Below are 17,531 nucleotides of genomic sequence, written 5' to 3' on the forward strand. Positions count from 1 at the left end.
ACTCATGGTTTACAATAATTTATTTCTCAATAATAATTTATTTTCCGACTATTGTATTGTTTGCTCTATCCAATAAATAAATAAACTGATATAATATAGATTTCTCTATTAACAAACTAGTTCCTATGTTGTATGTATGTTCCTGTTCATTCTCTCGTTTCAATTATGTATAGGGTATGGGATTTTTTCAAAAAATAAGAATTATAAATTTGCGTTTCAACTCAATATTTTTTTTAGACCTATACCTTTATACTGTATGATGGTTTCTTGTTTCTTCTCATTCCGAGTAGTCATTGGTATTGTGACGGATATTAATTTTACTTATTATATCATATTCATGCGTGTAATCATATAATCACTTCAAATATGTAGAGGGTAGACACAAAATATCATCTACAAGAACCTATAGTTGCGTTATATTTACATAACCCTCACAGCTCTTTTTTGTGAAACTTTATTCTGAAAACTCTGTAAATTCTGGAGTCTCAAAAACAACGAAGTCTTTCTCTAAACTCTCCTAATTAGTAGGCTATAGGCTAATGTATCATTGTTCTGTTCATCTGTCGACAATCCAGTAGTCTTTTGTTGACATCTATAATTGTTTATAGTTTCTTTAGTTTTTCAAACCTCTTGTTCTACTTTCTTCAATTGCTTATAATATGTGTTTTATTTTTTTGTAATTTTATGCATTGTATTTTTCTTAGAATTTGATTCTTTTTATATATTTATGGTGTATACAAATAATTATTGTATGTTTTTTGCAATTGTTGTGAAAGTGAAGAAGAATCAATAAATTTTTGTTTTTATTATTATAAACTTCAAATCTGTTCCACACTAGTATTCCATGTTGATGCAAACATATATAAGGGGAAACCCCAGTCTCCAGGACACAACAGAACATTTTTTGCAATAGAGAGCTTGAGGGCAATGAAAGATCAAATTTCATGGACCACAATTATTTTTTGATATATCTATGAAATATTTTGAACTGTTGTTTACATTTTGACATGTTTACAGGTATGCAGAACATGCAACTCGTTCGGCATGTTCTGTGGGGAGAACAATGCGACAGTGGCAGGGGGCGGAGGAGGTGTGGGTGAGGGGATCAGAGGGGCTGACTTTGTGTTCTACGTGAGCGCAATGGAGACGGAGCGATGTCACAAGGGATTGACTGTCGCCTATGCGGCTCACTGTCAACAGGAGGCCGCCTTGGATAGGTGGGTTCGGACTACTCATAATAAATCAATTAGTAACTATGATGATTAGTAATTAGACATAAGCAATACCTGGACATTAGTTATACCATAGAGTAACCTCTATTACTCGTTTTCAACTTATTTATTTTTTTCGGATTATGCTTATATTTTTCAATAGTAGAAACATATCAGGAAATGAAAAATCTGAATATGTTGTATATGAAAGTTTTTAATAGAATGGTACTTAGATTTTCATTTTCTGATGAATAAGAGTAGCCTCACTAAAAGCTTTATAAAACATAAACTATGTTTTTGGACGTTATTCATTATCAAAATTTAGGAGTAGAATAGTTTGAGCCAAGCCTGTTGTTCCATCCCAATCAAATTCATATAATCTTCAATTGTATTCACAAATAAATAAATAGCTATTGGTAGGCGCTGATATCCAATAAGGTCGGATGCATTTATGTCACAGCAATTTTGAGCTTATTGTTGTGACTGAACTATCTATGTATAGGTGAGTTTAGAGTACACCTCAATTGCAAGTTATTAGTTAATCATATTCAGAGAAAGTTTGCTTGGTGGTGAATTTGGAATACACGTTGATCATAAATTAGTAGCTAACTATGTTCAGGCAAGGTGTTTGTTTGGTAGTTGGGCTCGGAATACACCTTTACTGAGACTCACTCCAATTTGTCAGCATTGGTTCAATGGAGGTCGTAGATAAAATAGTACATATATGCAACGGTTTTATTTGGTCTTTAAATCACTCATGAGATATTTCAGACACTCGCTTGCTTTGCTCTCTCATGTCGTATCTCGTGCTTTGAAGACTAATTTCCAAACCGTCTGCTTTGGTTGCAAGGAAGTCTCAGATATATTAGTGAATGTAACGGTTTCATCCAATCTTTGAATCACTTGTGAGATATTTAAGATTTATTAGAAAACGTTATATAAACTACTATTCTCAATTCTCTTTTCTGTGTCTATCTAGGCCAATAGCAGGCCACGCCAACCTGTGCCCAGAGAGCATCAGCACCAAGCCGCAAGAGCTGGAGATCCTCCTATCGACGGTGAAGCACGAGATTCTACATGCCCTGGGATTCTCTGTCAGTCTGTTCGCCTTCTACCGCGATAAGGACGGCCAGCCCCTCACGCCCAGGGAGGATAACGGCAAGCCGCTGCTCAATGAGTTGTGAGTCAATCATTTTGTCGAACATTCTTCATATTTTTAGACTGGGGAATCGTCAAGATCTTTATTAGACTTTTTCCGAATTTCTATAACCAACAAATCAATTGGGATCAAGTATCTACAATATTCAACTTCACAATCTTGTAACTTAAAACTCTTACTCTCTTTCTAGAAAATCTACAAATTAATTGCAATATTTGAGTAGTTGAGAGTTTCTATTCAACTTCAACAATCATGCTTTTAACTCGTAGTGCTTTCATGCAGGGTGTCCTGGAATGAGAATACTTCAGGCGTAAAGTGAAGTGCATTAGAATCTCAATGCCTCAAATGTTGGAATGGATGCTCTTCAATGTATTCAGAAACAACTGAATAGTACCTATGATTTTTCTAGCAGATATCCTGTTCCAATTTTGAAATGAACGCATTTATGTTTTCTATAATGATAGATGTGCAAATATTGAAAATCCAGTTTGAAATTTCCAATAGGTTGGGATGATTATTGTTTAAATCAATTAATTATACTGTATGTAAATGAGTATTTAGTTAGATGGGACGGTTATATAATAAATATCGATGGGAATTTTAGGCAGAAGCTGGAGTTAAAACTGAAATCCACTTAGTTGTGAACAACTTATGAAAATTTCAAGTTTCACTTGATTATGGTTAGTAGATGATGTTAGTGTAGTCAAATAATCATGATCTGAACTCTGTAGAATACTAGAGTCTAGTTCCACCAAACTCGGTCAAGACATTAGAACATGGTCAAACTGCTTTATATGTGTGCACTCTGCAATGGAGCTATCACTATCGATAACTCTATGAAGAATATAGAAGTTATCTCCATAGAATCATAAGTTGCAGTGCACCCGTTGTAAAGCGTAGGCGTTACGGCCTTATTCAAATGTCTTGACAGAACTTGGTGAAACGAGGTACTAGTATTCTTTTCAAATTATTATTATTTATCATACATCAAAATATAAAACTTTTTTTAAAATCACATTTTCTAATGATTCTCAAGCAATCATCTGTTCATTCATACATTAATGTATTCGATCATTCATCTCTTGATCCACTAATTAATCTGTTTCTATATTAACTGACGGATGTGTTGTTTGTCACATTTAGCCTGCAAGCCCGACAATGGAGCGATCGCGTGATTCGCAAGGTGACGCGGGACAATTGGACAGTGTTCGGGGGGGCGGTGCGGCGACAGGTGCAGGTGATGGTGACCCCGCGGGTCGTGGCCGAGGTCAGGCAGCACTTCAACTGCTCCACGCTTGAGGGCGCCGAGCTGGAGGACCAGGGCGAGGAGGGCACAGCACTCACGCATTGGGAGAAACGCGTCTTTGAGGTTGGTAACACCACACAGAGAAGATAGCATAACCATTTACGTTAACCCATGGTCATTATTATTATTTATTTATTTATTTATTCGTTGATATAATTACAAATCATATGAATATGATTGGGATAGAACAACAGGCATAGCCCAAAACTATTCTGTTCCCAAATTTTGATAAATAATAAAATTGTCCGAAAAAATAGGTTATGTTCTCACTGAGGAAATTTAAAGTTCAAAGTTCTGTCCAAGAATATATATTAGCTAGAAATTTTGAATTTAGAATGATTGAAATACCAAATTATAGTCAAATTTTGCACTTAATATCACCGCACTTTGAATAAAGTATATGGATATGAGTATAATGTTTTATACAATAAATTATGAATAATTGATTATCTTGATTTGGCTTAGCAAAGAAATGACCGAACGTCGTTCATCTTATTCCACCTTCCTTTTAAAGTTTTGTAGGCTGTTTTTGGGTGAAAACATATAGTGGAGCGACGAAGCTCAAGCTTCAGAGTGTTGAATGTAATGCATGTGTACAAATGGTATTGCACATAGTGGAGCGGTACCTTTTGACCCATTTAAATATATACATTACATTGAACACTCTCAAGCTTGAAGCTACTTTCGCCGCCGCACGTCTAGAACGTGGCGATGCTTTTGACCCATTCAAATACATGCATTTCATTGAACACTCTCAAGCTTGAAGCTACTTTCGCCGCCGCACGTCTAGAACGTGGCGATGCTTTTGACCCATTCAAATACATGCATTTCATTGAACACTCTCAAGCTTGAAGCTACTTTCGCCGCCGCACGTCTAGAACGTGGCGATGCTTTTGACCCATTCAAATACATGCATTTCATTGAACACTCTCAAGCTTGAAGCTACTTTCGCCGCCGCACGTCTAGAACGTGGCGATGCTTTTGACCCATTCAAATACATGCATTTCATTGAACACTCTCAAGCTTGAAGCTACTTTCGCCGCCGCACGTCTAGAACGTGGCGATGCTTTTGACCCATTCAAATACATGCATTTCATTGAACACTCTCAAGCTTGAAGCTACTTTCGCCGCCGCACGTCTAGAACGTGGCGATGCTTTTGACCCATTCAAATACATGCATTTCATTGAACACTCTCAAGCTTGAAGCTACTTTCGCCGCCGCACGTCTAGAACGTGGCGATGCTTTTGACCCATTCAAATACATGCATTTCATTGAACACTCTCAAGCTTGAAGCTACTTTCGCCGCCGCACGTCTAGAACGTGGCGATGCTTTTGACCCATTCAAATACATGCATTTCATTGAACACTCTCAAGCTTGAAGCTACTTTCGCCGCCGCACGTCTAGAACGTGGCGATGCTTTTGACCCATTCAAATACATGCATTTCATTGAACACTCTCAAGCTTGAAGCCAACTTTGATGCTCCACTATTTTTCCACCCTTGGTGGTCATTCATCGTTCTTCCTTTTTTAGAAGTAGATGAACGAATGAAGTGTTAAGGTGCGTACAGACTTTCGTTCTGCTCCGCAACCGAACGTAACTCCAGCAGAGCGATTGATGATCGACCGGGGAGCAACAGTGGTTCGACCGGGGAACGCGAGAAGATCTAACATCTTCCGTAACGTTCATGATGGGTGCGACTGCAGAGCGGGGGCGGAGCGACTGTGGTGCGATGGAGGAACAAGGGCGGTACGAGGGCGGAGCGTGCTCGGTGCGGGTTGGAGGCGCGTATATGTGTACGCAGCTTTTGAGACTGAACGAATTGTGTATGTGACTTGTTTAGAACATTTTTATTTTCGATAAGTAGCTGAACGAATAGAATGTTTGAGACTGAACTAATAGTATGTGTATGTTGCAGAACGAAGCGATGACGGGCACTCACACCCAGAATCCGGTGTATTCGCGCCTGACGCTGGCTCTGATGGAGGACACCGGCTGGTACACGGCAAACTACAGCATGGCCCAGCCGCTGGCCTGGGGCCGCAACCTCGGCTGCGACTTTGTCACCAAGTCATGCAAGACATGGATGGACGAGCATCGTGCCAGGTTAGGTTCAATCATTGCTACAATACAAATCAATTAAAATGCAATATATTTATTACCGTCTGGTGCAACCTATAATACGCTTATTCAATGCCATCCATCCAGATTGATAAAGTATAGGGTAACTAAAGTCCCCCTATTCAATGAATTCATGCTAGTCTTCAAAGTAGTTCAAGTACCCTCTGCTAACAGGCTCCTAATAAACTAAATCATCATCAACTTTGGTTGAAATAGGCTTTTGTTGAAGTAAATAGACTCTGGTAAATAACATAGTTGAAACAAATTCAAGAGATTTATTACCGTCTGGTGCAAGCTATCAAACGTTTATTCAATGCCATCCATCCAGATTGATGAAGTAGGAGATTACTCAAATCCATCTATCAAACGAATTCATGCTAGTCTGAAAGTAGTTCAAGTACCCTTTGTTTACAGTAAGGATGTTACTCAACCCCTCTATGAATCTGAATCATCAACGACTTTGGTTGAAGTAAATGAGTTCTGGTTGAATGGTTTATTGTAGCCAAAGTCTGATGTAGTCTATGAGTCGTGTCGTCCAATCACTTAACTTATGTCTGATCCTGATGAGTCTGCTCAATCACAGTGATAAATAAGGAGCTTTGTACTGAACAATCCAATCTAGTTCCAGATACTGTAAACTTGTTGTCTAATGAATCTGTACTTGAAGAACCTATCACTTGGAGAACTTGTGACAGTCTTGTTATTATTGAAAATATTGTTGAAAATCTCCTAAAATACTTATGCGCAGAAGCTTGAGCGCGTTTATGTCGATCAAAAACTCACTTTGCTTCTCATCAATGGAAATACATAAACCAGGTACTGGTTTATGCTCTCCTCATCGACTGGAAAGTTGTATTGAGAACAGATTTGCCACGCAAAGCTCATATTTATAATTCTTGAATCAATACCACATATTTATAAAAATCACACTACTTACTGAGCTACTAAGTTGAGCTCATTACTATAATACTTATTGATATGTTTCAAGTTGATATAAACCTTTGAAGCGCAGCAAAAAAAGATGATCTTTTGTTTTTCTATTCTATACCACTGGACTTCTCGGAAGGAGAGGGTGGGGTGCAATTCTGTTTGAAGCACAGGGTGTTATTCACCCTAAACACAGACCTGTTTCTAAAATCAACAATATCAATACGTAATCAACAAATTTTGATTATGAAATTTTTTATATTGCATTGTAGAATAGAAACTGATATGATTTTTTTATTTTTGTGAACTATGTTTTTATTAGTGTATTACGAGTAAGTTTTGATTTGAGATAGTTGTTGAAACTGACGCCAAATTTGGGAATTTCAGAGGCAAATCAATCCACCCGTTCTGTGACAAGGTGAAGCGAGACCCTCTGGAGACAGAGTGCACTGATGACCGCAGCTCAGTAGCCCTCTGCAACCTAGTCGAGCATACACACAGTCTGCCACCTATGTATCAGGTAAGTCACACTTTACTTTAGTTTAGTTTAGTTAAGTTTTAGATTAGTTTTAGATATCTGGAAATTAAAAAATCATAGTAACCTTTTTCTGATACTTTTATTCACAACATGATTTTTCAATTTCCAGATAATAATAATAAGAGTTATTATTAGTTGTAGATTTATGGCAGATATTATTTGTGGATTCATAGAAGACTGTAGTTTAAATTTTACCGGGTGATTCAATAAGGACTTTACAACTTTGAAAATTCATATGAATCTTATTAAACAAGGTACACAGCTGGTTTTGGTGTTGTTCTAAACGAAAACACTGCAAGTTTTTTTTACCTTGAACTAAAGATATTCTATGTGACTTCTGTTGGTTATCCTGCAGACATCCCATCGATAGTCGATTTCTTCCCAGACTCGCACTAGCATTTCAGGTGTAACTTGCTCAACAGCAGCGCAAATCCTTGCTCTAAATTCGGGTAGAGTGGCTTGCAATGGAGGTTGCATGGATCTTTTATCAAACCTCACAAGAAAAAATCCAGCGTTGTTAGTCTGAGGAACGAGGGGCCATGCAATTGGCGCATTACGGCCAATTCACTGATTTGGAAAGCGGTCATTATGAAGATCCTGGATGTCAGTCAGATAGTGTGATGGTGCGCCATTTCCATAAAGAAAACATTCTGTTCTCGGTCATCCTCATTGATCTGTGGTATCAAAAAATTTTGCAACATATCAAGGTACACTATGCCGATTTTCAAACCAAAACACACAGCTAGCACGCTCGGGTACAGAGAAGGCAGCCGGTAGTGCTTGTGCGGCGTGACCAGGCACTAGGGGACTACGCGAGTCAAAACTTGGAGTGTTTTCCTTCAAAACAACACCAAAACCAGCTCTTTACCTTGTTTAATAAGATTTATATGAATTTTCAAAGTTGTCAAGTCCTTTTTTAATCACCCGTGTAGTTTAATTGCAGGCTGATTATACCCTATAGTGAGATTCACCTCTTTAAGTGAGTGGATTTTATGGGAGAGCACTGGATCACTTAATAGAGTTAATTATCTTTTTTTACCTATAATGATATAGATTCAATAGAGATTTAATGATGGATTAGATTTCATAAGTGTCCCAGAAACCGGACCTATGAAAAATTATACCACGACACTTTGCAAAAGATTTAATGCGCTTTGAGCTCAACCTGATGTCTTCCGATCGTTAGTTGATAATTTGTGTTTCTAATAATAAATAAATGATTAACAAAAAATTAAGATGCACCTCATACTCTCTACTCATGGACTCATGAGTAGGTAAGTACGGGATTATAATAAATCATACTGGTAAGAGACTTATGTGCTAAATTTTAATGAAATTTGTTTTTTGTTCAGAATTTCGACAAAATCCCGCACGTGACAGCTGGGGAAGAGTCGCGGTTCGGTGGATCGGTCAGCCTGGCCGACTACTGTCCCTACATCCAGGAGTTCACATGGCGGTCCAAGAACGTCGTGGTCAGGGGGTCTCATTGCCAGTACCCCGAAAATAATCCACGTAAGTACCAATCATTATCATCTAATTGTACTCTCTTCAAGAAACTCAATTATTGAATACTCAGAAATTTGACACTGTTGCAGTCGTGTAGTTCACAAGACCTCAAATTCAGAAATGTTAAAAATTTATAATGAAATATGAACATAGAATGTTGTATTTTATACTTTGTTTCATTCACACAAATCTCAATTTGATTAAAAAAAATTAAAAATTCTAATGAAAAATACATCAAGAACAATTTAAAAAATCAGGCGTTTATAAACTGGAATGTATACTTGTGAAAAGTTTTAAATTGGTCAAACACGTAGATGTTTTCAAAAAAGGTTCAATGAACATATTAAGGCTTTAAAATAGAAAATTCTACTCAAAAATCGGCGTTTGCTAAACATTCAATTGAAACTAATCATAATTATATCGATATAAACTCTAATATGATATCTAATATGATAAACTCTAATAATAAGAAGAATTTTATATCTATAAAACTGCAAAATTAAATAGGAATAATTTAATAAATATAATTCGATTTGCCTTAAACAATCCTATTTTTGATAAAATTAAAAGTGAATATGATTGAAATTAAATAACTTCAACCAAAAGAAATAATGAATAAGAAAAAAATCAATCATATAAAAATAAGCATATGAGCATAATGATATTATATAGTATCAACTTGTTTACTTGTACAGTTTAACTTGAAAATAGTCAATGTAGGTCGAAACTAGTCATTAATAGTTATTTATGTATTAAGAGCATAAAATGCGACACATGCGCTGCGGTTAGCGAGCGTAAAAAGCAGCTGGCGAGCGTAAAGTAGACTATCGCTCGCTCCCCACAAAACAACTGTTTTATGATGAGTTTTCAGTTTGTAAAGAAGAACTTTAGGAGCGGTTGTAGAAAAAATGTTTTTATAAAACGGTACTATAAAACTTAATTTCAATTTGATTTTATTTCATTCTGCTATATTGATGTTGATTGTTTTTGATTGTGATGTGCTTTGCTAGACCAAGACAAGAACTTTGCGCTGGAGAAGTACGGGCCGGACTCGCGCTGCTTCGACCACACCGACCAGATGTGGGAGGAGCGCAGCTGCAGGCAAGTGAGGCAGTGGCAACACTGGGGCAGCGGCTGCTATCAGTTCAACTGCGCCGCCGGCCGACTCCATATCATGGTCAGTTGCTGCATTCATTCAATTTGTAGCAGTCATTCTCTGCAAGACACTCATTGCTTGCAAGTCTAGCCTTTGATTGGAAAGACTAGATTAAAATCACTTCACTTCTATGGGCTACTCTATTCAAATCAATAAAAACAATATTGTTATAGATGAAGCCTTTAGAAGGATGGCAGGAGGCGAGGGGTATCTGGTGGACAGCACAGCGGAAGCAGGGTTGTCGTGGGGAAGCAAAGTGATAATAGACTTTTGTAGTTGTTTAAACAGTTATTATTCTTGGTGACAGTTATTCTTTTACAGTTCTTATACTAGTAAATGTAAACTTGTGTAATTTATTAGGTAGTTATCAGATTATAGTCGTTTCTAGTTTACCTCCGTGTGTTATAGTGCTGTAAGTGATGAATCTAATCAGTATAAATCGCCTCAAGTGTTTCATTAGTGTAGAAACCCGTAACAATATAAAAACTTGAATTACCCTTTTATTAATTAATTTTTAAGTGAAAATGACCAATGGAAATATAAAAGAAATGAATAATTATTTATTATTTTGTTTTAAATTATGTGGATAATCTTTATGAGAATTGAAAATTTCTAGCAAAAAAATGAGTCCGCAACCTTTTTATAAACCGCGCGCGTGCTATCAACTAAGCTACGGAGTCATTTGTCTCACATTATGTAAAATTACACATTACAGGAAGTTTATCAGTTCAGTAGTTCAGATGTTATGATGCGTCATTCGTGAATTCCCTATCGCGTGTAAGACGATTCTTTCCTTCATTATATTATGAATTTATTCAATCTGTAGCAGTCATTCTCTGTTCATCTCTTGTACGTCTGGCATCTGATAGAGTAGAATACAAAATATAACAGAGTATAGTGTATGACAGAGATAATAACAAGGTATACCTAATGCGATTCACTTCAAACTGGTAGTATTAGTTCAATAGGAAACGTCATTGAAATCCATCTACCCAAAGCTATCCAATATTCAAAAATATTTCTCAAATTCAAATATTTTTCATTGCCACACAATTCGTAGCAGCCACGTCATAATACAAAAATGTACAGTCAATATCAATAATAAACAATGACAACATATCATAATACAATACGATGCAATATCAAAAATCACGTTAAATTGGGTCAAAATTACAATTATTTAAATATCAATTAATATTATAGAAGCACTATTAAAAATTATCTAATAAAAAGACTAAGAAATTGTCAAAGACCACAGATTGTATTGATAATTAGAAAGACCGGTTTCGGTTGTTACACCATTGTCAATCTCTGATAAACTAAGATTGTTAAACTATTGTCAATCTCTGATAAACTAAGATTGACAATGGTGTAACAACCGAAACCGGTCTTTCTAACTATCAATAAAATCTTTGGTTTTTGACAATTTCTTTTTTTATATGAATCATTACCACAACATCAACTTCTCAACTACACAAAAATGAAAGAATTATCAATTTTTTTCTGTTTTTCCGTCGAATTGCAAATATTTTGTGGTAAAAGATTAAATAAATTTATTGAGAAGGCCTTAAAACTCTGTTTTATTATTAGGAAGAAGGGTAGTAGTTGATTCAATAAAGTGTTCTCAGTGTCCGGGCTAATAAGCTAGAAAGTTTAGATTACTTAAGAATCTAAAACTAGTTTGGATAAGTCAACTCTTCTGAATATGATTCATGAGTTTGTTAATTCCTTCCCGGTGGATCGAAACCCACCTAAATCTGTAGATCCACTCATCTCTCATTATCATCCGCCTCATTACCGACGCACAAGCCTGAGGCTCATGTGGGCATCACCCTCAGCAAAAAAAAAAAAAACAGAAAACATCAAGTTTCCCTAAACTATATAAAAAATTGCTCTTTTTTATATGAAATTGTTTAATAATTTTTGATTTATTGAATTGGATTACTCGTATTGCAGGTGGCAAACTACTCTTACACGTGTTACTATGAAGGACAGCAGCTCCCCATCAGAATCCATCAGAACGGATGGCTGCACAAGGGGGCTCTCGTCTGTCCCTCCTGCCAGCAAATGTGCCAGGTAAGCTATCCAACTATTCCTCACAAAAACTACCTGAATTATTCATTAACTAATCGAAAATAACGATCATTTTGGGACATTTATTCTATTGTAGTACTGCATGATTTGGATAACTATCAGGGTCATGTAACTATGAATTTCAAATAGGATTCTCTTCTGGATAACCATATTGAGAGATTCACGTTTTAAAGTAAGTGAAAATTATAGGACGACATAGTTGCCACGTCTTATTTCCCTCTGCCTTCTATAGTAGATAGCTGTGATTCAAGTCATACCGGTATATCTGATCTAATATCAATTTTTTATTCTTTTTAATAATGATCAATTTTATCTCAGATATATTCACCAAGAAAATTTATCCAATCATTATTTAGTAACACATAATCGTAATTGGGATTAAATATTCCGGTAGATCTTTCTTCATAACCTACAAACAATAGTAGAACTTGGCAACGTTGTGGAGTTGGGAAAGGATAGAGCTCTGCCTACTGACATACAAGGAAAGTAAACCAATGTTGATTAGGTACTGACTTTGAAACGTGAATCACACTCTAGATCATTTTGCTATCGCGAGTAGAAAATGTACTGAGTGTGTGAGAATGTCTAGTGTGAGAGTGTCTATATTGTGAAGTCAGTGGGAATGATACATCGGAATAGTTGCCAATTTCATTTTTCCATTGTCTTCTATTCTAGATAGCAGCTGCTGTTATTCAAGTCATTGCGTTATATCTGTTCTAATATTAATTGTTGATTCGTGATTTCTTGTTTATAATTTTTATCTATATTACTTTATTTTATTACCAAAGAAAATATGTTTTTCCATTTTTGAAAAAATTTCATAATTCAGATGAAATTAATATTCCTGTAGATCATTATATTTCTGCATAGCCTGCTAACAATTTGGCAATGGTTTTGAGCTAGAATAGGATGGAGGTATCTGCCTCATCAAATTACATTCAATGGTAGCAAACCAATGTTAAGCATGTGTTGACTTATATAGTGAATCTAAAGGTGCGTATAGATATACGCGCCGCGAACATGAGCAATTCACTTTTAATCAGCTGACTATATCTGTATTTTTACAGAAACGGTAAGATACAGATATAAAAAGCTTGGCATCAGCTGATTAAAAGTAAATTGCTCATGTTCGCGGCGCGTAAATCTGTACGTACCCTTACAGTAGCCTAACTTGTATTCTAAACTTCAAAAAGACTTATGCTCTCCTGAATTGGAGTAGACAACTCAAGACGATGAAAGTCTGTGCCAATAGAATTATCAAGTTTACAAAAATTATGGAGGTTAAAATAGAAATTGAGATTGTAGAGATTGAATGTTTGGGAGGAAAGGTAAACATTTCAAATATTTGGAAGAAAGATTTCGTTCGGATCAGGAGTTCTAATCATTAAGAGTTTGACCGATCATTTGAAAGATGAGGAGGTGTAGTAAACGGAAAACGAAAGAAAGAAGGAAAAGAAGATGATGAGTGTCAATCACTGACAGTAGACAAGGACAGAATACAATCTCGGAAGTATTTCAACGCCTCGTAATAGTAGAATAATAATGCTCAAAGTGTAATATTTCTCGGGGCTCTAAACACGTCAGGGCTCATATTTTGGGTTTTGAATAGTACCTTTGTATTAGAGATTCATTTTTTTTTGGTTGAAGTGCATTTGAATTGCATTTGTAGTTCTACCATGTAAATACATTTTGCAAGCTCGCATGCTCTTTATTACTTACTAGACAATCTATTCAAACCAATATAATTTTTAATTATTATTAAACGAAAATCCAAATTAAATGCTGTAAATTATTTGCTTATAAATGCAGTTTCTCATTTATTTCCATCTGTAATATAATTTTGAGTAATTACTCCACTTTTATTATGGAATATTAAGTTTCAATATTTATAAATATATTTCATTTTGTGATGTATAGAGTGTTTGGCTTAACTTTTTTCTAAAACGTTCTAGGTTTGAGTTTATTCAGCTTTTGAAGATTAGGATGGAATATCTTTAACCTCAATAGAACACTTCACTTTGAAATATAGGCCAACCAACACAATACAATACACCACAATAAAAACAAAATTAACAAATAATAAACATCCGCAGTACATTGAACTCAAATTTATATTCATATACGATATAATATATTATTTCTCATTTATTTCGAAATTCCTTTAATTTTATTTTTCTTCATAATTTTATTTTATATTCTTTGACATAGTAGAATTGATTATTTACAAGGAATATTTTTAATACATTTCTGAACCTTTTTTAATCAAGTTCCCTTATACCAATGGGAAGCCTATTCATAATTTTGACTGCTTTCGTACTTATACTTAACTTATAACAATACTACTACTTTAATAAACTTGTACTTATGAACTTTTGGATGCTGTGATGATATTATCAGAAAAGTATAATACATGTATCTTAACATATTAACGGTATATTTTTTTATGATATTTTGCACCGTAAATACAGTGCTGAAACATTCTTAGAAATGTATTAATAAATCACAATTGTATTGAAACACCATACCATAAAGCTCCCTTGTTCCAATACAAAAGGTTCATTGATAATAGTATAAATTTTATTTGTAAGTTTGCTCTGTGGATATATTTTCTGTCAATTTCTATCATATGAAGTATTTTTATTTACTTGTTATTTGAATGGAATTCAGCTAATAGCAGGGTACCCGGGAGTTTTGATATTAACATGATGATTTTATTGTGAGTTCTGGTATTTCTCCATATTTTATTATGTTTCTATCCACTTCTAATGAGGGAGACGGGGTAGCTCAACTCAAATTAATTAAAATTTTGTTAGTGTATCGGAACATTATTATAAACTAATCAGACGCTGGTACAATACAAAAGTTTCATTAATACGAGTATAAATCTTATTTTTAAGTTTGTTGTGTAATTCTATTTTCTATTTTTCTTAACTACAGGAAAAGTTCCAGGAAGTTAACGAATTCTGCGAGCCTGGTATAGCATTGCCTAGCGATGTAGTTTATGATATGGATCAGCTCAATTGCACTAAACGTCGTCAGGGATAAACTAAACTATATATTTCCTCTCATTAAAACATGATGGTACAGTAAATGAAAAGTCATTCTGTGTTCAGCAAAGGTTTCTGAAATAATGCCTAAACATAATATATATGTTTCATGCTGAAACTCAATTTTGTGTGCCAGATAACTCTGAAATAATGCCAAAACATGATAATATTGTTTCATGCTTTATGCTTGATTTTGTGTTTTTAATATTCTCATGGCATGACATCTAGAGCATAGCAATCATACATATTATTTAAAATGAATCTACTTCTGTTCAAAACTCATTTATGTGAAAGTGTATTGCACGTTTCAAAAATGATTCGAATAATTTTAACTCTCTAAACTGAAGAATTTTAAAAATATAATTGAAATCCGAGCCATTTGGAGAAAGTGACAATAATTGATATATTCGTGTTGCCTATTTGCGGAAAATAAGCCTTCATAATCATTGGATAGGTACTTCATACCTCATAATATTGCTGTACCATCAATTAGTAACATTAATTTGCCTCATAATAATTACTCAGTCGTACATGTGAGCCTCATAGTCATATTATGTATGTGTATTCAACTGTTGTTAAATGTCAATCTGTTTCACTGTATTTTCCTTTTACATCCCATTTATTATTGTATTCTTTATGCTAGTTTAATATTCCAAGTATATTTTTTGTGGTAGCATTTCTGTGTTCAAAACTAACATATTTATATTAATCTGTTTGCTTTACACTTTTGTGCTTTGTTTGGATTTTCAATTGCCTTGTCAAGTTTACTTTTTTGTTATTGTTGCACCTAGTCCAACACTATTTTCTATCTATTGTAGATGTAAAAAAGCACAAATCTCTAGCTTTACAAGTGAGCCAGTTGTGGAATCTTAATCAAATTCAATCCTCGGTTTAATATTCCAAGTTGTGATAGCATTTCTGTGCTCAAAACTAACATATTTAGGTTAATCTGTTCGCTTTACACTTATGTGCTTTGTTTGGATTTTTAATTGCCTTGTCAAGTTTACTTTTTTGCTATTATTGCACCTAGTCCAACACTATTTCCTATCTAATGTAGATGAAAAAAAGCACAAATCTGTAGCTTTACAAGTGGGCCAGTTGTGGAATCTTAATCAAATTCAATCCTCGGTCACGGTTGGTCGAGGATCAGATTTCGACTTGAAATTTACATAACTGACCATTGATTATTTAATTTTCTTATTATTGTAAATAATTTTGGTGGTACTGTTGGTTTGAAATTATTAAAACTTGCTCAATATTGTAAATAACTTTGGTTCATTTGCTAGTAGATTGCTATAGCTTTTGGAAACTTCATTTTTTTAATATAGGTACATTCACATTGCATTTTATCCAATGAAGTCGATGTAAGCTATTTATGAAATACTTGCTATTTTTAAGAATAATTGTGATGCGATTATTTAAATAAATTATATTTAGAAACACTTTCTGGTCAGTAAAAGCAATTCAGTCACATTTTTAGAGTTTCTATCTAGTCCTGTAGTGTTATTAAATTTTCTATTTCAATGAATCAGGTTAATAATATAATATTATTTTATAATATTAAGCTCTATATATTTTTATTCAAATCAGATCAATACTATGATATGATACTCCTAAATGTCGAGTTGAAACTCACGACTGTTATTCTGTTATTATAAATCATTTACATTTTGATGTTTTTTTAATTATTTATTGTTAATTTCATTGTTTGTTTCCAATAAAGCTCTTCTTTGAAATTTGGCTTTGTTTTTGTCCATAAGCATGCCGTTCTTATTCTGGTTGGGGATTACATTTTTATGGAAAAATTATTTAGAGTTAATTGAGAACCAAAAACATCAACTAAATTTGAAAAATATGTTTGAACAACTGACTTGATACTGCAGTTCAGCTTATTTCAACAGTTTATAAAGGATTCATACAATTTTTCGAACTACCCTAACTACCTAAAATAATTTTTTCACCAGCCAAACCTCTAGGAAAATTGAACACTAAATTTTTATATACATTATTGTGATTCTTCCTCTTCAAAATGAGAATCTTCACTGGAATATGAATCACCAGGAATGAAATTTGGCTAAATGATAATGTTCTGCATGTTTTGATGTGTTTAATTGATGCTTTAAATATTCTAGTCCACAAATGTTTATAAAACTATGTAATGTTATCCTGTTTTTCATGCATGTTTTGATCTTATCCTTCCACAAAATGTTGTGACTTCTTCGTAAGCTCCATACATACTATGTAAATTTATGTTATCCAAATTTTTGCATGATTTTATTATTATCATGTGTAATAATGATTTATTCTATGATTTTATTTGTTATAACTTATGATTTCATTATTGAAGAAGGTTCTTGAACATTTCCAATGTTACTAAATGTTTTGCTGACTTCTATGAATGTTTTATGTCAATACTGTTTCATTCAGGTTCGTTTAAACGTTTCCAGAACTATTTGAACCAATTTT

The 17,531-nt window shown here is 34.3% G+C and overlaps 1 protein-coding gene across 2 annotated transcripts in view; it reads left to right on the forward strand.

The window, feature by feature from the left end:
* LOC111056302 (leishmanolysin-like peptidase) overlaps positions 1–17,531 on the forward strand; it is a 199,720-nt gene that overhangs the window by 177,783 nt on the left and 4,406 nt on the right. The window contains exons 6-14 of one of the 2 annotated variants that reach the window (XM_039425863.1): positions 1,018–1,217; positions 2,191–2,391; positions 3,514–3,739; positions 5,595–5,782; positions 7,112–7,244; positions 8,615–8,774; positions 9,779–9,945; positions 11,881–12,000; positions 14,956–15,099. In XM_039425863.1, the coding sequence (XP_039281797.1) occupies positions 1,018–1,217; positions 2,191–2,391; positions 3,514–3,739; positions 5,595–5,782; positions 7,112–7,244; positions 8,615–8,774; positions 9,779–9,945; positions 11,881–12,000; positions 14,956–15,063 (1,503 nt within the window). In that variant the 3' untranslated portion in view covers positions 15,064–15,099. The remainder of the gene's footprint in view (positions 1–1,017; positions 1,218–2,190; positions 2,392–3,513; positions 3,740–5,594; positions 5,783–7,111; positions 7,245–8,614; positions 8,775–9,778; positions 9,946–11,880; positions 12,001–14,955; positions 15,100–17,531) is intronic. The other variant, XM_039425862.1, reaches the window with a different exon arrangement.

The sequence above is a fragment of the Nilaparvata lugens genome, chromosome 4, assembly GCF_014356525.2.
Source record: "Nilaparvata lugens isolate BPH chromosome 4, ASM1435652v1, whole genome shotgun sequence".
NCBI classification, from domain to species: Eukaryota; Metazoa; Arthropoda; class Insecta; order Hemiptera; family Delphacidae; genus Nilaparvata; species Nilaparvata lugens.